At 37.5% G+C, this 23057-nt stretch overlaps 1 protein-coding gene across 1 annotated transcript; it reads left to right on the forward strand.

Annotated features, from left to right (window-relative positions):
- The first annotated feature begins 10479 nt into the window (after positions 1–10479).
- LOC149816660 (uncharacterized) lies at positions 10480–23047 on the forward strand. Its single transcript, XM_089986942.1, has 8 exons — positions 10480–10781; positions 11534–11675; positions 13154–13329; positions 13922–14122; positions 14324–14446; positions 14731–14768; positions 14985–15111; positions 16736–23047. Exons 3-8 carry the CDS (start codon positions 13252–13254, stop codon positions 23045–23047), a joined length of 6879 nt encoding a protein of 2292 aa, XP_089843068.1. The 5' UTR covers positions 10480–10781; positions 11534–11675; positions 13154–13251.
- The last annotated feature ends 10 nt before the right edge of the window (positions 23048–23057 follow it).

A 23057-nucleotide genomic window follows, 5' to 3' on the forward strand; every position in this document is an offset into this window, starting at 1 on the left:
GCCCTTGTGCACTACAAGTAGAAAGCCGATAAAGAATGCCCTTGATGCAGGCCGTTAATCACCTCTGCCATTCCTTTCATTTATGTTGATAGGGTGCTTGACCTCACTGCACACACCTCTATCCTACATTGGTATCAGAGCAAAGTACTAGTGTGCGCAACAAGAGGAGTCAACTTTGCACCTTGGCATGGACTCAGCCACGCCAAAGCAGGGTTGTGCATTATGCGAAGGCAATGCAGGGGGTCGGCCACCACAAAAAAAAAAACTACCTGAATCAACTCGTCGGGGAGAACAAACGCATGCTCTGGATGAAGATACAACATTGGATAAAGGGCTAGCTCCTCTCGAAGGCACCCTCCATCTTGTTTGATTGCAATATGAGGTCTAACCTTCGGTTGTTGCTTAATTGATTAAGTTTACACCAGCCATACAATGGAAAAGGAATCAACAAAATTCACCACCATGGCGTGGAGAGGCCGTAGTCACGCACACATGCTTAGAGAGAGAGGGACGTTAGGGCTCCAGAGGGGGTTGTTGTTGAGGTGGTGGTGAGATCATGTGAGGGATGGTAGTGCATGTCCCGTCCCCGTTGATCCAGCACCAAGACCATCTTTATGGAAAAGACGCTATTAAACCCTATCTTTACACACAAACAAAAGATATCCTTCCCCAGCACGACAACATCACTCACCTTCTTCCTTCATAACCTCTGCTAGCACCTTTGTTGGAACGACCCCTCGATCTGGTACTCCTTGTAGTTGGAGTCACGATCGTACACCTCTACCATGATGGAAGTGTTGTAGTTGCTTGTCCCAATGATGGACGACCTCCTCACGATGAAGCAGGGCTCACGATCTCAATCTCGTGGAGCCCCATCAAAATCAAGCATGTGTGCCACTAACAAGACCTCCACCAATTAAATTCAAACTAGTTGACATGAGTCGGTTGCCAAAGCAGGTTATATGTCCCCCCCCCCCCCCCGAACAGGGCAGTTAGCTACATCTCATGATCGGGGGTCCCAAAGAGCACCACATATGTAAGCATGTGCGTCTCGTATCCACATGTTTGTCAGCATTAATTAGCGTTGGAGTTTGATGCGATTGCAAAGACTTAAGTACCCTCTCCTCCATTGGTGTAAAAAAAATGACGGTTCTTGAAAAGGAGTGGTTGTAAAGACTTAAGTGTCCCGAATATGATTATTTAAGACCCAGTCTCTGCACTGCAGGATTATCCGAGAAAGAAATCTCCCCTGGAGAAGGTCATGAACATCAACCCTCTCACTCTCTATCTCCCTTCTATTTCTGCTTCTGTGCACATCCATTAGAAGATCATACATTGCTCCATCAAGCACCGACTGACCTGTACATTGACTCTTGTGGAGCCTGATTCAGAGTTTTTACCCTTACAGGAAGAGGGTTTGGGGGCTCCTCCCAGCGTGGGTATCATCATTCAACTAAATGAGTTGTAGATCCTGATTCAGAGTTTTTACCCTTACAAGAGAGGGGTAAAACCTCATCTCACCCTCTCTCCCTTCTGTCTCTACTTCTGTGCACATCCAACAAACAATCCAACATTTCTCCATCAAACACCGACTGACCTGCACACTAACTGTAGCATCGTTCAACTTGATGAGTTGTGGAGCCTCATTTAGAGTTTTTGCCCTTACATGAGGGGGGTTTGGGGGCTCCTCCCAACGTGGGTAGCATCATTCAACTTGATGAGTTGTGGAGTCTGATTCAAAGTTTTTACCCATTCATATTTTAAGGCATTAGATCTCATTTTTGAACATCCACGCATGTGCAGTTTGCTTTCATCATGTTCAGTTGCTTTCTAGATTATACTTTGAATTCTGGTGCATTTTAGATCTATCAATTTGTATGTAACCAAGCTCATTTTAATCTGAATTTTTTACTGCAACTTCACGCATATGTCTTCATGCTCTCCACCAAAAATCAGATCATTATGAGTTTGTTTGACTCACTTGAAAAATCAAGATTCAAAACTTGTTATTTTGCACCGTCAGGATTTTAGCTGAATCAGGACCAACTTGCAAAAGTGATTTCTCCCTAACCAAAGATGATCTTTCCGATCCGTAAAAATGGTTGTTTTATAAATTAAATCTAATTTGTTCATACCAAATTTCAGCGATTTCTATGGTGTTTTCATACCAGTTTTGGGTCAAAAACCATAACTCTGTCACCCTGTGTCATTTTAACGGCTCAGATTTTGATCCATTTTGTTTGAATTTTATTTTCCTAATGAGAGATCATTTTTTAATTCTATAAAACGGGTTCTCTTCGTTTATGTGTCTAGTTCATCCCTGTAAATTTTCAAAATTTTTCATGATCAATTACTATTTTATTTTGATTAAATACCAGAACCTTGTATCCAGATTTTATAAATGTTCTGATTTTGGCCCCCATATCATGACTGTTGTAGCACTTTTTCAACAAATCGTTATTTGATTGACAATATTCTTCAGCAAATTGTTGTTATGATTTTTTTGAGTCTCTAATGAGTCCCTACTATGATTTGTAGTATTTTTGGGTTTCCAATGAGCCTCACAATGATTTATAGTGTTGTTCGGTCTTTTAACTATGATTTATAGTGTTTGGGGGTCTCCAACGAGCCCCACAATGATTTGTAGTGTTTTTCGGTCTTTTAACTATGATTTATAGTATTTTTGGGTCTCTAACAAGACTCACAGCGATTTATAGTGTTGCTGGACCTCGCTATAGCGATTTGTAGTGTTTCTCGCTAAACACTACAGCGATTTGTGATACAAATCGCTATCCGAATCAGGACCAACTTGTCAGGGCTATATCTCCCTAACCAGAGATCGGATTTCAAATCCGTAAAAAATGGTGTCTTTATTATGAAGTATTGTTTATTCCTGTAAATTTTCAGAGATTTCTATGGTCATTTGATACCCCATTTGGATCTAAAACCATACCCCTATCAGTCTTCCTTATTTGAGTGACATAGGTTTTTATTTCATTTTGTAAGAGTCATATCTCCCCAACGGAAGATCATTTTCCAAATCCGTAAAAAGGGTTTTCTTCCTCTATGTATCTAGTTTATATCTAGAAAGTTTTATAACTTTTTATGCTCATTTGATATTTCAAACTTGTTAAAAACTGAGACATGGTATAAAATGTTATAAAACTTAAAAAGTTTGAAACTTCCTCTATGTGTCTCGAGTTTTAACAGGTTTGAAATATCAAATGAGCGTAAAAAGTTATAAAACTTTCCAGATATAAACTAGACACATAAAGGAAGAAAACCCTTTTTACGGATTTGGAAAAATGATCTTTCGTTGGGGAGATATGACTCTTACAAAATGAAATAAAAACCTATGTCACTCAAATAAGGAAGACTGATAGGGGTATGGTTTTAGATCCAAATGGGCTATCAAATGACCATAGAAATCTCTGAAAATTTACAGGAATAAACAATACTTCATAACGAAGACACCATTTTTTACGGATTTGAAATCCGATCTCTGGTTAGGGAGATATGACCCTGACAAGTTGGTCCTGATTCGGATAGCGATTTGTATCACAAATCGCTGTAATGTTGGTCCCCATATCATGATTGTTGTAGCACTTCTTCAACAAATCATTATTTGATTGACAATATTCTTCAGCAAATTGTTGTTATGATTTTTTTGAGTCTCTAATGAGTCCCTACTACGATTTGTAGTATTTTTGGGTCTCCAATGAGCCTCACAATGATTTATAGTGTTGTTCGGTCTTTTAACTATGATTTATAGTGTTTTGGGGTCTCCAACGAGCCCCACAACGATTTGTAGTGTTTTTCGGTCTTTTAACTATGATTTATAGTGTTTTCGGGTCTCTAACGAGACCCACAGCGATTTATAGTGTTGCTGGACCTCGCTATAGCGATTTGTAGTGTTTCTCGCTAAACACTTCAGCGATTTGTGATACAAATCGCTATCCGAATCAGGACCAACTTGTCAGGGCCATATCTCCCTAACCAGAGATCGGATTTCAAATCCGTAAAAAATGGTGTATTTGTTATGAAATCTAGTTTATTCCTGTAAATTTTTAGCGAATTCTATGGTCCTTTGGTACCCTATTTGGATCTAAAACCAGACCCCTATCAGTTTGCCTTATTTGAGTGACATAGGTTTTTATTTCATTTTGTAAGAGTCATATCTCCCCAACGGAAGATCATTTTCCAAATCCGTAAAAAGGGTTTTCTTCTTTTATGTGTCTAGTTTATATCTGGAAAGTTTTATAACTTTTTTTGCTTATTTGATATTTCAAACCTGTTAAAAATCGAGACACATAGAGGAAGTTTCAAACTTTTTAAGTTTTATAACATTTTATAACATGTCTTAGTTTTTAACAGGTTTGAAATATCAAATGAGCGTAAAAAGTTATAAAACTTTCTAGATATAAACTAGACACATAGAGGAAGAAAACTCTTTTTACGGATTTGAAAAATGATCTTTCATTGGGGAGATATGACTCTTACAAAATGAAATAAAAACCTATGTCACTCAAATAAGGCAGACTGATAGGGGTCTGGTTTTAGATCCAAATGGGGTATCAAATGACCATAGAAATTGCTAAAAATTTATAGGAATAAACTAGACTTCATAACAAAAACACCACTTTTTACATATTTGAAATCCGATCTCTGGTTAGGGAGATATGGCCCTGACAAGTTGGCCCTGATTCGGATAGCGATTTGTATCACAAATCGCTGAAGTGTTTATCGAAAAACACTACAAATCGCTATAGCGAGGTCCAGCAACACTATAAATCGCTGTGGGTCTCGTTAGAGACCCGAAAACACTATAAATCATAGTTAAAAGACCGAAAAACACTACAAATCATTGTGGGGCTCGTTGGAGACCTCAAAACACTATAAATTATAGTTAAGAGACCGAACAACACTATAAATCATTGTGAGGCTCATTGGAGACCCAAAAATACTATAAATCATAGTAGGGACTCATTAGAGACTCAAAAAAATAATAACAACAATTTGCTGAAGAATATTGTCAATCAAATAACGATTTGTTGAAGAAGTGCTACAATAGTCATGATATGGGGGCCAAAATCAGAACATTTATAAAATCTGGATACATGGTTCTGGTATTTAATCAAAATAAAATAGTAATTGACCATGAAAAATTCTGAAAATTTACAAGGATGAACTAGACACATAAACAAAGAGAACCCGTTTTACAGAATTGAAAAATGATCTCCCATTAGGAAAATAAACATTAAACAAAATGGATCAAAATTTGAGCCGTTAAAATGACACAGGTTGACAAAGTTATGGTTTTTGACCCGAAACTGGTATGAAAACACCATAGAAATCGCTGAAATTTGGTATGAACAAACTAGATTCAATTTAGAAAACAACCCTTTTTATGGATTGGAAATATCATCTCTGGTTAGGGAGAAATCACTCTTGCAAGTTGGTCTTGATTCTGCTAAAATTCTGACGGTGCAAAATAACAGGTTTTGAATCTTGATTTTTAAAGTGAATCAAACAAACTCATAATGATCTAAGTTTTGGTGGAGAGCATGAAGACATATGCATGAAGTTGCAGTAAAAAATTCAGATTAAAATGAGCTCTGGTTACATACAAATTGATAGATCTAAAATGCACCAGAATTCAAAATATAATCTAGAAAGCAACTGAACATGATGAAAGCAAACTGCACATGCATGGATGTTCAAACATGAGATCTAATGTCTTAAAATATGAATGGGTAAAAACTTTGAATCAGACTCCACAACTCATCAAGTTGAATGATGCTACCCACGCTGGGAGGAGCCCTCAGACCCCCCTTTTCTGTAAGGGTAAAAACTTTGAATCAAACTCCACAACTCTTCAAGTTGAATGATGCTACCCACGTTGGGAGGATCCCCCAGACCCCTCTCCTATAAGGGTAAAAACTCTGAATCAGGATCTACAACTCATTTAGTTGAATGATGCTACCCACGCTGGGATGAACCCCCGGACCCCCCTCCTGTAAGGGCAAAAACTCTAAATCAGGCACATAAGTAGAGAGAGAAGGGAGAGAGAGTGAGAGGGTTGGTGTTCATGGCCTTCTCCAGGAGGAACCCTTTACCTCCCTTGATTTCTTCTCTAGAGAGAGTGGGGGTTTTACAGTGTTTTACGAAGAAAGAAGAAGAAGAAGATGACGATGGAGCAATGTAGGATCGTCTGTTGGATGTGCACAGAAGTAGAGAGAGAAGGGAGAGAGAGTGAGAGGGTTGATGTTCATGGCCTTCTCCAGGAAGAACTCTTTGTTTCCCTTGATTTCTTCTCTAGAGAGAGAGAGGGTTTTACAGTGTTTTACGGAGAAAGAAGAAGAAGACATGTTTGTCCTTTTTTTGAACAGAAAAAGAAGAAGACTTTGAAGAGTCAACATCATCCTCGACTTTCTGGATGGAGGACATGTTTGTCCTTTTTTTGAACTGTTTGTTTTTTCTTTTTTGAATGAAGGGCATTTTTGTCATTTTCTCAAACCATCATTTTATGAGAAGAATAGCAAGAAAGGGTACTTAAGTCTTTGCAACAACACCGGAGTCCGATGCAAAGTTATGTCAACATACACGGGAATACGAGCCCCATGTGCTTGTATACGTGGTGCTCATTCAAAGCCCCGAACACAGACGTGGGATTCAGTGAATCATCGGGGGCGAACATACACAACCCTCTCGTCGGTTGCCGACAACTTGTTGCCAATAAGCCCATTTGAATCATCATTAGTGTTGGAGCTGCCTGAGGTAGTAGAGACATCTTGGCATGTGGTTGCTGCCGATGAAGGGGTTGTAGAGTGACCAAAGGCCTTCCTCAGTAGTCGGTTGGGCCCTGCAACCCACATGGCCTTTACATTGTAAGAAGGAGAAGGCGAGGCAGAGGAAGCCACTCCATCAGACCTCCACCCACCAGACACCCTGTGCTGGTGATTCTGGAGAGGGGCAAGTTGAGCTTGTTAGTGGTGCAGGAGAGGGAGAAAAACAAAAAGAAAAGAAAGGGAAGACGAAGACCCACTAAAGCCGTTGCTGAAATAAACGCAGCGACAATGTGGCTGCCTATTCTGTAAACAAAAAAATGGGTAAAGGGCAGCCAAATAGTTGAAAGTGCAGGCGACGTTCGTGGAAAACTGAGGCATTCTGGTTCTAAGTGAGGTATGAATGTAGAGGACGGAGTTTACGATATGGATTCTACTGGAGTTGTTAGGGGCGACGTTGCCGACATCGTGCATCACTTCCAAAGCCAGAGATGGTGGAGTTCCCTCCACCGAATAAGAGGGTCTGCATCCCACTGGAGGCAACTGCTGGAGTTCGACGATCATGAAAGAAACAAAAATAAAACGGAGAGAGAAAGAGGCTGTCAGCTATCGCCTCCGCCCTTTTCCCTCTCATAAAGAGGAAACCCTAATCGGGTTCCTCTTTTTTGTCTAGAGAAAAAGAAAAAGGAAAGGAAAAAAGAAAGGAAAGAAAGAAACAAAAAAAAAATGGGGTTTATATTTTTTATATAAAATTACTTTACTAACCTTGAATTTTCCACTTATTTATGGTTGTGCCCCTCTATATTTTAGAAAAGAGGCTCTATTCTAGGTAATTCCATAAACATGTATGTTATCTACAAAATACCCGAGATAGGGTCATGTTTTTTTTTTAGAACAATCTTCGGTTTTTTTTTAAATTATGGGAAACCACCCAAATTTTTTGTTTAACTCAACAACTTGTGAATATTCTTCTTCGGGGTTCAGGTTTGTTGTTTTACCTAGAACTACCTTCTAACTTTTCTAATTTTGCAGAAAAATACTTCTGGTTGGCAAAATATCTCCTAAAACTTTATCCAGAAAGGTTTGGATCTAGATTGAATCAAATTGGTACATGTAGCTCTTTATAAATCTGATTGGATCCGGTAAATGTCTTTTGAACCCACTTATGTTTTTCTTTGAATCTAATTATAATCTGGATTGAGGGTAAGTTTCAATCTATAAAAGTTTAATTTGATCCATAATTTATTTATTTTGCACAATTCATTATGTTTGTGTGCTTTGTTTGGTACTTATTTGGATCAATTGATCGTATGGGTCTAGATCTAGATTTGATTTAGTTTTATGATAAATTAAGATAATAGCATGTTGGATACGTTTTGGATCTAGGTGTCAATCCAATTTTTTGGTTCTAACTTATATGGAGCTAGGTGTCAATCCAAATTTTTGGTTCTAACTTATATGAATCTGGTATGACTTAGTATTTGGTTCAGTTTTTATATAGATCAAGTTTAATTAGATTATGATCCATTAGATATGATGTTTAGGTCAAGAGTAGATCTGATCACCATTGGATCAAATGTTTAGATCTAGTGCCATAGATCTAGTTTGATCTAGTAAAGCAATATTGGATATGGTTGAACCTATATGGATTTTAATAGATTCAATTGAATAAGTTTAGATCCAGTTGAGTTAGTTTTTGATCCAGACAATGCTATTGGGTCTTGTTGAACTTGAATGGTTCTAAATACATCTAGTCAATAGGATATGGATTAAGATTTTATCTAGAGATGTATCAGGAAACATACTAGCAGATATTGGATATAAAACTAATTTTAATCTAGTTTTTATCTAGATAGTATCAAGACTAGACACTGAATCTAATACTAATATATTTTGTATGGGTCCTGGTTTGACCCAGATAGATTTGCGTAAGTATAATGTTGAATGTAAGGACATGGATTTGGATTATGATCAAATACTTTGTGATCTATGATTTTATTTTGCATGAGATCCATTTGAATATTAATATGGAACGTGTTGGACTTGATGTATAACATCTCAAGTCAGATTTAGATATGGATTCATATAGATTCAATAAATTTGGATCTAGATTTTTTGAGTGGATTTAGTAATGGATCTGAATTTTTATGTTCACAAGCTTGTGGTTTGATTAAAGCCTTAGAATTGATTTGTCATATTTGACATATCCAAATGGTAATATGATAACTCTTATAAATCTTGGATATGAATATATCGATCAAAAAATGTTCAGATGGTGATTAACCTTATACGAATTTAAGCATGTTACATATGATAATGCATATGGATAGTGAAAGTATGGACTATAGTGAAAGATTTAAAAAGTGAGTGTATTTGTTGTGTTTGGCAAATCGTACTTTACCATAGATTCATGAATTAATACAAATTCATAGTACTCCACTAGTGTGCATGTGGACATGATTATGTCTTATGGTATGATCATAGAAGAACAATAAGAACCCTGTGACTTATGTGAGGCTCACATTATGATGTATTTGCTTTTCTCTAAAACTATAAAATGCATGATTGAATATATAGTGGATGATAACTACTAAAAATATATTGTTTCACATTATTTATGATAAAAATTATGACATGATGAGAAACTCATATAGTTATTTTAAATGAGTGCATTAAAGGAGCATGATGAAAAATCAACCTAATATGTAAATAGCCTTACCATAGAAAATATATCATGAAGGACAAATTCAACACCTCATGATGCCATGGCTAAACCCATACTATATGAAAAAAATTAAAATTTAATATGTTTATGATTTTGCATTTTAATATATACATGTTTCAACCTTTTTCTTTTCTAGAAAACAAATAAACTTGAACTTGGATTCAACAATACTTTATTGAATCTAGTTCAGGTTGGGATTTTGGTTTGGGAAATAATCTATAATCGGGTCTTTATTGGATCTGTTTGCACCACTGCTCAAGAAATAGCCTTAAAACAAAACTCGCTCTCTCTCTCTCTCTCTATATATATATAACATCTTAATGAGTTTTTTTTTTTTAAATATTTTTCATTGTTATTCATGAAACTAACCCCATGAATGTGATATAGGATTTAGTAAGGTCGCTATGATTAAATCCTATGTCACCATGTCTTTTTGTGTATTAGTTACATTGAAAACTTTATAAAAACATCTGTATCCGAGGTAGACTAAATATTACAGAGCTTTTGGATCATGTTTTTAAGATGAAAATAAAAAAATAAGATTTTATAACAAGAAAATATTGCACAGTAGGCCATTGATTTTTGAAATTTTATAATATCCTGCCTACTTGACATAATCAGATGATACAAGAGCTAATTCTCACCATGTAGATTACATTTATAAGGTTAGTTTTGTAAAAAATAAATAAAAAACTAAGAAAAAATATTTATCCCCAGCATATAAAAGTTATATATGTATATATATATATTATATGTCAATTTCAACAGCCGAGCAGCCGTGTTTTGGTTATGTTATCGAGAGAGTAATGGCAGGGAGAGAATAGAGAATTAGACATGGATTACCCAATTCATTAGTCAAACGTGGTGCGGTATTTGGCGGGATGTCGCTTTTAATTAATCACCCGCATCTCTCTCTCTCTCTCTCTTAGTCCTTCCGCCCTCCTCCATGTTACTTAAAGAAAAAAAAGAGAGGGGAGAAGGCATTTCCACACTGTGCCTGCATCCGCGAGCTGCCAATGCGCGCCCTCACATGCCTTCCTTCCCTCGCTGACATCATCACTCTCTCTCTCTGCGAGTGTGTGTGAAAGTCATTATTATTAGGATGATGAAAACGTGAGCACGAGCATTTGTTGCTTTCCTCTTCGTGCTTCTCTTCTACTTGTGCTCGATGCAACGAACCAGGAGGAGGAAGCGGCCTGTGTTCCTCTGAGGGGCTTGTGATCTGCCTTCTCCTGCAGGCTTCTTTCCGATCGATCGCCCTCCGGAGTTAGGTGAGATCGCATCGCACTATGCCTGTCGTTTTCTTCCACGCCTTTGACGTTTCCTTCGATCTTCTCTTCCTACTTACTTTTTTTTTTCTTTCGATTCTAACGATATTTGCTCCTTTTTTTTTATTCTTTGTCACGGAATGAAAAATTGACGGAAATTTGGAGTTCATCGGCATAGGATTTAGTGTTTGAAACTCGGGTGTAGAGATCGATCATTTTTGGCTTTCTCCATTTCTCGCTTTCTCTCCTTTACTCGTTTTTTGTACAAATTTGCAGTTATTTTTATGCCTTTTCTGGTGTATATACTTGTATGATATATAAAAGTATATACGTAATTTTCGGCTCTTCTATCTTGTCGGCATCGTAAATGCAAAAGATGATGTAGATTGATGCATTCTGAGCCGAAGTTTTTTTTTTCCTTTTTCTTTTTGCCTGCAGAAGTCCGTCCTTTTGGCCCCTCTTTCTCTCTGTTTTTTCACTTTTGATATACGATTCCTTTTTAGGTTACGTTGAGATCAGGGAATAAATGGATGATTGCTTATTTATGTACTTATTTGTTTTCACGTCTGCCGTCGCCTATCTATCACCTGTCTTAAACGCAAATAATCGGAGGTTAATTCGCTCGAAGATTTAGGGTTTAAGACTCTGATTGCTGAAAGCTTCCATCTTTGTGACTGTGTTGGCCAGCGATTCTGCAAAATGTGCTTTCCAGGCGGCAGTTCGTCCTTCAGATAACCTTTTATTTTCTTTTTCAGGCTAGTGTTCTGATCATACGATGATGATTTCCCTTGATCGTGTGACCGATGCAAAGCTTTTTGCTCGCAGCAGCAGCACGTTGGGCTGAAGCTGAAGTGTTGCTTCTCTCCTTGATCTGTTTCATTGCAATTCTAACTTCAGGTAAGCTGTAACATAGGGCCCGAGTCGAGTTTGGCGAATGTAGGTTGATCTCAAGGCTTAATTTTATACCTCTATCTCGTCTTATTCTTGGCTGGATCTGTAAACTGAGTTACTTCTTGTATGTACGGCACATATTGCTCAATTAACTTGCCTAGGCATCATCTCTAGCATCTGATATTCTATGTTCCTGGTTCTGCTTCGAAGTAGTAGATCTCTGCATCAAGCACATTCAACATATTCCAGACTCAGCTAGAAGAGTTTGAACCAGGGTTACCTGAAGCACCATAGGACATGGGAAGCCGAAGCGCGTTTCGGAAGCGCGAAAAGTGGTGCTTCCGAAACGGCGAAAAGTGGCACTTCCAAAGGTGCCGGGAAGCACACTTTTTTTTTTGTGTTTTAATTTTTAATTTTCTTTCCTTTTTCTCTTTTTGGCTTCCCCCTCGCTTCCCCTTCCCTTCCTAGGTTACTTCCGGTTCGCTTCAACGATTCCTAAGTCGCTTCAACGATTCTTGATTCGCTTCTAAGTTGCTTCCTGCTTCTGCTTACTGCTTCCGCTTCCCCCACTGGCAACTCTGGTTTGAACCAGAGCAGACACCAATTTTCCTTTTAAATACTAAAAACCGGCTTGAGTTCATGGCTAGGGCTATCCTTCGCTATTTGGTCAAATTTTATTTTCTTTGCTTGCTTTTGCTAATATCACTTGGGCCACATTAGATGCTAGGGGTAGGCTTGATGAGTCAGTGTAACGGTTGGGAAATTCTGCAGTCTCTGTTTTGTTTATTTTTCTTTATAATCATAGCTCAACAAAAATTTGGGGTTGGATCCTCTAGCAATTCACAAATTTAATTTTTTTTTCTTTTTTGTCATGTACGAATTACATGCTTAAGACTACTTTGGGCTGCCCTTCGTTTACATGCTTAATCTGTTTCTTTGTCATGTGCACAGTTGTTCCTGCAATAACATGCTATCTGAAACTCTTGAATACTGTGGATGTTGGATAGTGATTGCCCCATTTTAAGCATTGACAATCTGACCTTAGTTCAATCGTCATGTTTCCAGTGCAACCCTAGGGAGCAGATATCAAAATAGCTTCATTTCCGAGTTAGTTTTTTTTTGTCTTCCCTGGATAATGAAATGGGTTGAACTTTACTATGATTTAGGAAGTTGAATGTCTGATATTAACTAATGTGTAGTTTTCAATTCAAGTTTAAACTTGGCATGTCCTATTGTTTTTGCTATGAATATCATCTTCATCGCTTGTCAGGTCTTTATATCTGCTTCAGTTTGTGTCTAAAGTGAGCAATTGGAGAATCCATGTAATTCTTTGTTTCATCCTTTCCCAAAATTTTACCTGCATTGAAGTTGGTATCCCAGTCAAATATCTTTAGGGTTCTGGATGGTGAAAGTATCCTTTTGCTGAATATTTTTCATGGCCTTCTCGTCATTTTCAGATGACTTACTGTTGGTGCATGATGCAGGATAGGTGCATATGGATGCTGATGGTTTCTTGATATAGAGTCGGGTGACCAACTGCCGGGAGGATTGATCAGCGTTCTCTTGGTTGTATTTGAAAAAAATGTCAAAAATTACAAAGTGGAAAACTGAGAAGACAAAAGTGAAAGTGGTTTTCCGCTTGCAATTCCATGCAACTCATGTAAGTATTTGCTTTGGCAGTTCGACTGTGAAATGAAAAGTCAGGTCCGTTGCTTGATCAAGCATTACCTTATTGAACCGTTTATAATTCTTAATTTCTGGTATACTCGTGATACTTACGCCTTGCTGCTGTTAAATTTGATTTTCACTGGTCATTTAGGAACATCTTGCCCCTCTGGTAGAAACCTCAATAAATTCTGTAGGACGATGGATAATGTGACTCTTGGGGGCCACAAAAAATTTCTCATAAGTTTCTACAGAAGTATCTTGTATCTTTATTTCATCCTTCTTTCTGTGGAGTAGTCTAGTACCTTTTCCTGTTTCCCAGGATTCATGCACCATGATGATGAATGAGCTAGAAAAAATGGGTGAAGAATATGCCTAATTAGTAACTTGAAATGTGATGATACTGAACATAGAGGTGGTTCTGTCTATTCTACCACTTACCACTGGGGAGGGTCTTCCTTGTTTGGGATGGAAATGTTAGGTACTTCTATATTGTATAAAATCCTGAAGGTACAATAATCACAATTGAACTTGTAGTTGATGTTGACTGATGTGAACTTGATCCTTTCTCATTCTGTTTCTTCCAGGTTCCACAAGCAGGATGGGACAAGTTGTTTGTCTCCTTCATTCCTGCAGACACTGGAAAAGTAACGGCCAAAACAACTAAAGCGAATGTGCGAAATGGTAATTGCAAGTGGTCAGACCCCATCTATGAGACCACAAGACTACTCCAAGATCAGAAAACCAAGAAATATGATGATAAATTATATAAACTCGTGGTGTCCATGGTATGCACTATTCCTTTTAATCACTTTTCATGTAATAGAAGTTATAAAATGATCTCATACAGCAACTGCTTGATACAAAAAATCTTAAATCTGAAAGACTTTAATTCTTTTAGCATATGCTTGTCTTCAATCCTCAAGTTTGAACCCATTTTTATCTCTATCGATGATTTTACTGTTAGTAATGTGTTCCTTGGATATCAGGGCTCTTCACGGTCTGGCATCCTTGGGGACGCTAGTATCAACCTTGCTGATTATGCGGATGCATCAAAACCTTTATCCATTTCTCTACCCCTTCAGGGATGCAACTTTGGAACGGTTTTGCATGTGAGTATTTTTGTCTTGTTTTCTTGATGTTTGCATCTGTTTTTCTTTTCCTTCTTTATTGCGTTTTTGGTTCACACTTGGTAAAACATAGTTTGTCAATTACAAGACTTGATTGTGCTATGAAGTAACGTAGGTAGATAATGCCTAAGTCAAGTCTGGTTGTTTACATCTCCTGCACATTCATATTTGATGGAACTTTATGAATTTATTTACTGCTGCCAGATAAACCTTAGTTGAAAATGGAACTATAACTCATCTTGCTAACTGATAATGCCTGATGGCAGGTCACAGTCCAGCTGCTCACTTCCAGAACTGGGTTCAGGTGCTGTTGCAAAACACTATTAATCATATTCTTTGGGTTGGGAATATACATGCATAATCATCCAATTTGAATAGGATAAGAGCCTGCCTAATTCATTAATTCCTTTTTAATCTGTCCGATCCAAGCCAGACCATTGATTTAGAAACTTCTATCGATCCAGTGAATGATTTTTACCATACCTTTTTTTTCCTCAAGATTTACTTGCAATTTCTGCAGAGAATTTGAGCAGCAGAGGGAACTTAGAGAAAGAGGAATTCAGATGCTTACTGACCTGAGCACCCACGATGACGTGGATTGTAAAGTATCAGTCTTCTCAGAAACCTCCAATCTTGAAAATGAAAAGGTTTGATCATGCTGTCTTGTTATCATTTTATACATCATAGGGGCATGGTGATAGTCCAGAAAATCACAACTTTTATCTGGTTTGCTAGATTTTGGATAACAATTGGGAATTTACAATGAGTTTTTAAACCAGAAAATTAACTATAAGTTTATTTAATGATGGAGTCTTTAGTTATTATCTTGGTTGTAAATAAAAGAATTTTGAGGTCCTATGTGTTAAGACTTGTCTTGGACTTGATTGGACATGAGTTAGCTTGATATATATAAATTCCTTGGGACTTGGTAACATTCAGTTTAGAAAACCCTCATCTGCTATCAAGAGCTTACCCTTTCTTCTTTATTGTATTCTGTGGTATCAATCTGATAAAGAAAGAGCTGAAACTCTGGGATCATGACCAGGACAAAAAAGCTTCTGGTTGGCAGTAAAATTGTTGCTTTTGTTATTCTTAAAAAAAAAAGCAATTCTTTCTCATTTTATATAGAGAACTATGATCTGATATTATATGTCCTAAATGAATCTGGTCGGATCCCTAGCAGTGCAAATGAGTGGAAGTACTTGAGAATATTTGGATATGCGTGAGCTATTAAGACACTAACTAGTTTACTTTCATTAATTAATCAACGTGAAGCTTTTTCAAAAAATCTCAAACGTTCTCTCTCTGTAAGCCTGAAAACAACCCTGTTTCTTTTTTTCCTTTTGATTATATATTCTTAGATTAATACTTTCAGTTTTCTTTAAACTTTAAACTGCATCCATATTCTATTCAGCACAAGCATGGATTAACAATTAAGTTGTATTCCTTTGACTGAACCAGTGCATCTCTGTGTGTGCACGAGATTTCCTATATATGAAACCACTTTTTAAACCTACCTACAAATTTAGAAAATTTAGGATGTTTACCTAAACTACTGATAAATTTTGGAAGTTGCCATCGGATGACAATTGATCATTTTTAAGGTAATTTTTTATTTTAATTTATTTTTTAACGTCACCAGAAAAGTATAAAACAAGCATAAAATGATGCAGCCTCTGTCTGCAACATTTTAGACCGTATTTTAGGCTGTTGGATTTCAATTGATCTAATGGCTGATAAATGGGAGTAGGTGCTCAGGGAGCACTCTGTGAATATATTTATACATATGTATGTATGTATTTATATGTTTATATTTTATATAGATATGGGTATAGGAGTTCCCCAATTAGCTAGTTAATGAATTTTCTCTTTTTCTTTTTCTAAGAAATGATGAGAGTTTGCTTCTCAATGCCTTTTTCCAAAATAGTACGGTATGTGTGTGTGTGTGGTGTTTCCATGTGCACATGCAACCCCTAAATAATGATCAAATATAACTGATGGAGATTAGCACTGAAAAAACTCTCAACACAATTCTGTCGTAGTGCAAAAAGAGGATGTGCTGGCATATTGTTTCATTTCTTGTTCTTGCAAAGTGCACATGAAAAATCTGGTTAAGGTTTGGAACCTTTAAGCTAATTTGCTTCATCTACTGCATCATGTATTTTTAAATGCTTATCTTGTACATCTGTTAATTTCACCATTATGTCATCCCAGAACAGTTGCAAGAGTGGCTTTATTATCTTCTCATAAGAGTCTTTCTGAATCATCCAGGTAAGTGGAAAAGCGAGATTCAAGTCAGATAGAGAGTTTCTATCAATTGAAGAGGAAGGAGAGATGAATGAAGATTGTTCTGATTCAGCAGTTGTTTTTGATGGATCGTCATATACTTCTGAATGTTTGTGCAAAGAGAAGCATGATATTTCCAGTACCCATGAAAATGATAGTCTCAAGAGCACAATATCTGGTGAGATAGGAAGTCTATGTCATATTCAAATTCCTGGTCATGAAAATGTGGGTACAAGTGACCATCAGCTTTTGCCACAAGGGAGTGGTGACTGGGTTCATGGTTGGTGTTCAGACGTTTCTTTGGATAATGATTTAGGTGCTGCTTATGAAGAAAATAATAAACTGAGGACAAGTTTGGAGGCTGCCCAGTCCTCCATCTTAGATCTTAAGCTGGAAGTAAGCACCTTAAAAGCTCAAGCTGACGAAATGACTGCAGAAACACAAGGATGTGTCCAGCAGCTAGTTGCAGAAATAGCCTCAGGAGAAGAACTGGCAAGAAAAGTATCTATTTTGAAACTTGAATGCTCCAGGTTCAAAGATGACTTTGAAAAGCTCAGATTGCATAATACAAATGATAAGGTCAGCTTTCTTGATAACAATAGCATTGTTGGACAATCTGAACATGCAAATGAACAACTTGGGACTGTTAGTGTGCGACATGAACAATCTAAGATGTCAGATAAAGAGAACAAATATGATCAGCCAGATAACGTATCATCTATGGCTAAGCTTGGGAAGACTGCTGATGCAGAAAGTTTTGCTTTCCTTCTCCAAGATTTAGAGGTGAATTGGCTACAGAATCTGTTTCTTTTGGAGGATAAAATAAAAAACATTAAAGAAAAGGCATGTCTTGGAAACAAACAAAGAGACCTTGGGCTTATTGCTGATCTAGAGTCTCTGGAGTCCCTTACTCTCAATCTTAAATGTAGTAGTCAAAAGTTCTCTTGTTCCTCGAATATGAGGCTGACTGCTAGATCAGATCTTCAGGATGGACTTGTAGATCTTGGGAAAGGACTGGCAGAAAGTATTTCACTCTTTGGAAAACCTTCTGGAATGGAAAATTCTCAGAAATCTGAAGGTATATTAGATAATGACTTGCATCAGAAAGGAGGTGTCCTCCCAGTAGTTGATGTAAAACAATTTGACAGGCAAGGCCTTTTCCACTGTTCTAGCATGCCGTCCAGCATGTCAATGGGACTTGACTACAACACCTTTATGGAAATGAAAGTAAAAATCAGTGAGCTTTCTAAAGAGTTAGATGAGTCTAGAGTCGAGAATAACAATCTTGCAAAGAAAATGGATGAGATGGAGTGTTACTATGAAACACTTGTTCACAAGCTTGAAGAAAGCCAGCAGCTAATGCATGCAGAACTGCAGGCAGTCAAAGATGAACATTGCTCTTGTCTCTACACCATTGCTACTTTAGGAAATCAAGCTCATAAGATGCAAAAAGACAAAGATGAGCAACTCACAAGGTTTGTTGCAGAGAAACATGCTTTAGATTCACTCAACATGGAGCTTGAGAAAAGAGCTGTTGCCTCTGAAACTGCACTAAAAAGGTTGCGGCAGAATTATTCTATTGCAGCAGATCATCTACTAAAGGACCTTGAGACACTTTCGTTCCAGGTTTTATCAATGTATGAAACAAATGAAGACCCGGCCAGACAAGCATTTACTGGTTCAACTCAACCTTGCTTGACAAGAAGTAAAGTTGAACAACCAGAGGAGATATATTCCTCTCAGGTTAAGTTTGAATCCATCAACTCATTATTGAAGGAACATCGCAAAACTGAAACGTGTGGAACTTGGACTGATGCTTTCTTAATAGATAAGAGTGAGAAAATTTCGCCGCAAGAGATTGCTGTACCTGTGGCACTTGAGGGGCACATGACACTGAAAGCAGGTCATGCTGCCGAAACTAGGGATGTTTATTTTAACCACTTATCTGAAGTACAAGACTTGCAAGACAATTGTAAGGGTAGCTATCACAAAATGTTGAACTTGCAAGAAGATAGAGGGATGGATAATGCTCACTTAAACACATTGGATACTGGGAACTCTAGCTTATTAGCCCTGCCACAGCAGCTTAATCACGAACAGGTTTCTCTCACCAATCATGCTGACTTGATGGGCAAGCAACTAAAAGTTTTAGCTGCAAATAATTTTCTGAGCTGCCAGAAAGATGAAATCTGGATACCCAGTGCCTTAACTAAGTCTTTCCTGGATTCTCGAGCATCTGACAAAGTTGAAATGATGGAGTATCAGACAGAAAATAGAGAGCTTAAGAGGAAGCTGTCTGAGCTAGACTTTCTATTAGAAAAGACAAAGCATTCACTTTTATTGCAAGGCAATCTCCAGCAGGTATCTGAGGACAAATTGATGGACATGGAAATGCTGAACTTGTATTTGGAAATATTTTCTCTTATACTACTGGAAACAGTGCGTGGAGAACACACTGAAATCATGGTCATGCAGGGAAAACATGAAGAACTTATTCAGCAGCTTGAACATTCTACAAACCTAAAGGAGCTTTTGATTGTTAAGTTGCAGGGTTCATCAGACAATGTCAAATTACTGCAGGAAAATGAGGCAAAAAATAAAGTTAGATGTGATGAATTGGTCTTGAAAAATAATTTCCTTGAAAATAAAGTGCAGGATCTTTCAAAAGAAAATCGTGTTTTCATTGAAAATCTTAAGGAATGTGAGACAAGGGTCATGGATTTGGTTAACTACAAATACAAATATGAAGCTTGTACTGCAGAAAAGGAAGAAGTGGAATGCTTGTTAGAAGAGGGAAAACTGGAGAAGGTTAGTCTTGAAAATGATGTCATCTCATTAAAAGAAAACTTGAGAACCTTAAAATTAGATCTAGATAAAGAGTCCTCCATAAGAGCTGACCGGGATAAAAAAGTTGCCTCCTTGCAATATAGGCTGGAAAATTTAAGGAGAAAAATGTCTTCTTTCCATGAAAGCATAGTTGGTGGAACGGCTACAAGAGAGTTGGATGGCAAGGATATTGAGGAAGCCATCTCCCATTTGGAAAAGCTTCAGCATGAAACTCATGAAAAGTTTCTCCAACTTTCTCAAGAAAAAAAGGAAGCTGAGAAACAGCTAAGGCATGTAGAGTCTCAGGTTACACTTATGAAAGAGAAGACTGAAACAGATTTGCAAATTCTAATGGCCAAGCTGGAAGAATCCACTGAAAAATCAGAAACGCTGCATTCAGAACTGGTTGACATGACCAACAAGTATATGCTTGCAGTAGAAGCAGAAGAAAAGCATGCCCAGGAGAAAAGGCAGCTTTTTGCAGAGCTTTCGGATCTGAAGATTGAGGTGCAATCTGTTCTTGAGGAAAAGAAAAGCCTTGCGCAGAAGGTGTTGAGTTTGGAAAGTGGTGCTGAGGAGCTTGAGAAGATTAAGGTGATTCTTAATTATTGTATTTCAGAAAACAAAGATTTGAGGGTTTCTCTCCAGTCTGCAAGTGAAGAGTCAATCAAGCAGGTGAAGGAGCTGATTTGCTTGAAGGAAACTTTGAGATGTTTGCAGGATGAGTTGCACAGTGTAGGAGACTCCAAAGATAAACTTGAAGCTGAACTTGCAAATGTTACTTCCCAATTGAATGAGAAACAATATATGAACCTTAAGAGGCAGTCTGAGCTAGAGTTTCTTGTAGAAGAGACAAGGGTTTCAATCTCCTTGAAGGAAAAGCTCCTGCAGAAGGCTCACAATAAATTGACTGATGTTGAAATGCTAAACTTGTACTTGGAAATCTATTCATTGGTTTTACAGGAATCACTCACAAGCGCACATGCTGGGAACATGATCTTGAAGGAAAAACATGTAGAACTTAACAGGCAGCTTGACCATTCTATTGGACTAAAGGAGCAGTTGATGCTTCAGTTACAAACTGCATCGAATAGCATAAAACTACTGCAGGAAAATGAGATCAGAAGCAAAGCTAAATTTGAGGACTTGGTTTTGCAAAATTCTGTTCTCGAGAAGCATTTGCAAGATCTTTTAGAAGAAAATAGTCATTTTTCTGAAAAGCTCAGGGACTGTAAGATGATAGCCATGGAATCCGTTAGCTACAAACAGAAATATGCTACTTGTACTGCAGAAAAAGAAGAAATGCAGTTTTTGTTAGAAGAAGGAAAGCTGGAAAAGGTTAAACTTGAAAATGAGGTAATCTCACTGAAGGAACACTTGAGAACTTTGAAACTAGATTTGGATAAAGAATCCTCTAAAATAAATGACCAGGAGAAACTAGTTGCTTTAATACAAGGTAGATTGCATGAAATAAGGAGCAAAATGTTTTTCTTTGGTGTGACTGGTCTTATTGAGACAGATGGTACTAACCTACCAAAGGAGTTGGATGGAAAAGATATAGAAACAGCCATTTCCCATGTTGAAGAGCTTCAACATAAAGCCCTTGAAAAATTTCTCCATTGCTGTCAAGAGAAAAAGGAAACTGAAGAACAGCGGGATTTTGCCCAAAGGTCATTAAGGCAAGCAGAATCTCAGGTTTTGCTTGTGAAAGAGAAGTCTGAAATGGATGTGAAAGCTCTAATTGCCAAACTAGATGAATCTAATGCAACACTAGAGCAACTCCATTCAGAATTAGATGATATGACCAGCAACTTTAAGATTGTATCAGAAATGGATGAAGAGCATTTAGAAGAAAACAGGAAGCTTTCTGCAGAACTTTCAGGCCTGAAACTTGTGCTGCAATCTGTTTCAGAGGAAAACAAAAGCCTTTCACAGAAAGTCTTGAGTTTGGAGAGTTCTAATGAGGAGCTTGAGAACAATAAGAGGATTTTTAATGATTACTTGTCAGAGAACAAAAGTTTGAGGGTTTCTCTCCAGTCTGCCTGGGATGAGTCTGTCCAACAAATGAACGAGCTGGATTGCTTGAAGGAAAGTCTTAAATGCTTGCAGGATGAGTTACATTGTGTTAGAGAATCTAAGGATGAACTTGAGGGTGCATTTGCACGTGTTACTTTTGAATTGAATGAAAAACATGAGCAGCTGGTATCTTTTACAGAGAAGAAGGTTGAATTGCTTTACCTCACACAACAGGCATCAGATTTATCCGCAGAAACTTCTAAACTGAGGAGTCTTTTGTTGCATTCTGAGGAGAGCCAAAGGAAGTTGATTGAAGATATGAGGCGTTCTGAAGCAGAAGTTAGTGATCTGGGAAATAACATGGTCACAATGCATGAGTTATTGCTAAAAGCTGATATAGAAGTTGTTTTCCTAAAAAGTCAGTTACCCTCCAAAATGGGAGAGCTTTGCAATCAGATTGCAGTTCTACAGGATCATGAAAGGGAGCTTCACTCAAAGCTTCAAGCAACTAGTATGGCTCTGGATGATCGAATGGCAAGTGAAGCTCGGTATGTTGAAGAAAATGCACTTCTAGTACTGGAGCTCTCATTGTTAAAATCAGAGATTGATACTGTTGTCCGTGGGAGTAGATACTTCAAAGAAGTCAGTAATCATTGGCCAAATTTGGGGATATTCAAGGATGACAATGAGATTGCGCATTTGAATAGCATAGTTGTGTGTCTTGAAGAAGAATTAGAAATTCTGAAAGCTTCTAGGGATGAGTTGGATATTACAAATATAATCCTCTTGACTAAGTTGGATGAGCTGAATAACCATATTATATGCCTTAGTGAATATGGTGATGAACTCAATAAATTGCGCATCCAACAATCTGAGCTTACACAAAGGCTATCAGAACAAGTCCTTAAGACTGAAGAGTTCAGGAACTTATCTATCCATTTGCAGGAACTTAAAGATAAAACAGGTTCAACTCAAGTCAATGAGAATATAGCAGCAGATGGTCCTTCCGTTGCTACACAGGAGTCTTTGAGGATTGTTTTTATCAGGGAACAGTGTGAAACAAAATTGCAAGAACAAAGGTCTCAGCTATATTTATCAAGAAAACATGGGGAGGAATTGCTACTTAAATTGCAAATCGCACTTGATGAGCTGGAAGCTCGAAAGAAAAGTGAGGCCTTATATGTGAGAAAAAATGAAGACCTGTCAATGAGAGTTCTTGAATTGGAGGCTGAACTACAAAGTGTACTAAATGACATGCGAGAAAAAGTCAAGGACTACAATCAGTTGAAGACTGAGTTGGAAGTTTCAACATTAAGCCTTATCTGTTGTAGAGAAGAAAAAGAAAATCTTGAAATCTCTCTGCAAGAATGTCATAATCAGAGAACCAAACTTTCGTTAGAGCTTAGCTCCATAAAAGAAGAGTTAGAAGCTCATATTACACTCCAATGTATGTAGAGAACTGTTT

Source organism: Nuphar pumila, chromosome 14 (genome assembly GCF_984573655.1).
Source record: "Nuphar pumila chromosome 14, dmNupPumi1.hap1.1, whole genome shotgun sequence".
In the NCBI taxonomy this organism is placed as follows: domain Eukaryota; kingdom Viridiplantae; phylum Streptophyta; class Magnoliopsida; order Nymphaeales; family Nymphaeaceae; genus Nuphar; species Nuphar pumila.

Coding starts and splice junctions, on each gene's coding strand:
- LOC149816660 (XM_089986942.1), top strand. CDS start 13,252: ATGTCAAAAATTACAAAGTGGAAAACTGAGAAGACAAAAGTGAAAGTG. Junction 14,123..14,323: donor ATAAACTCGTGGTGTCCATG/GTATGCACTATT, acceptor CTTGGATATCAG/GGCTCTTCACGGTCTGGCAT. Junction 14,447..14,730: donor ACTTTGGAACGGTTTTGCAT/GTGAGTATTTTT, acceptor GCCTGATGGCAG/GTCACAGTCCAGCTGCTCAC.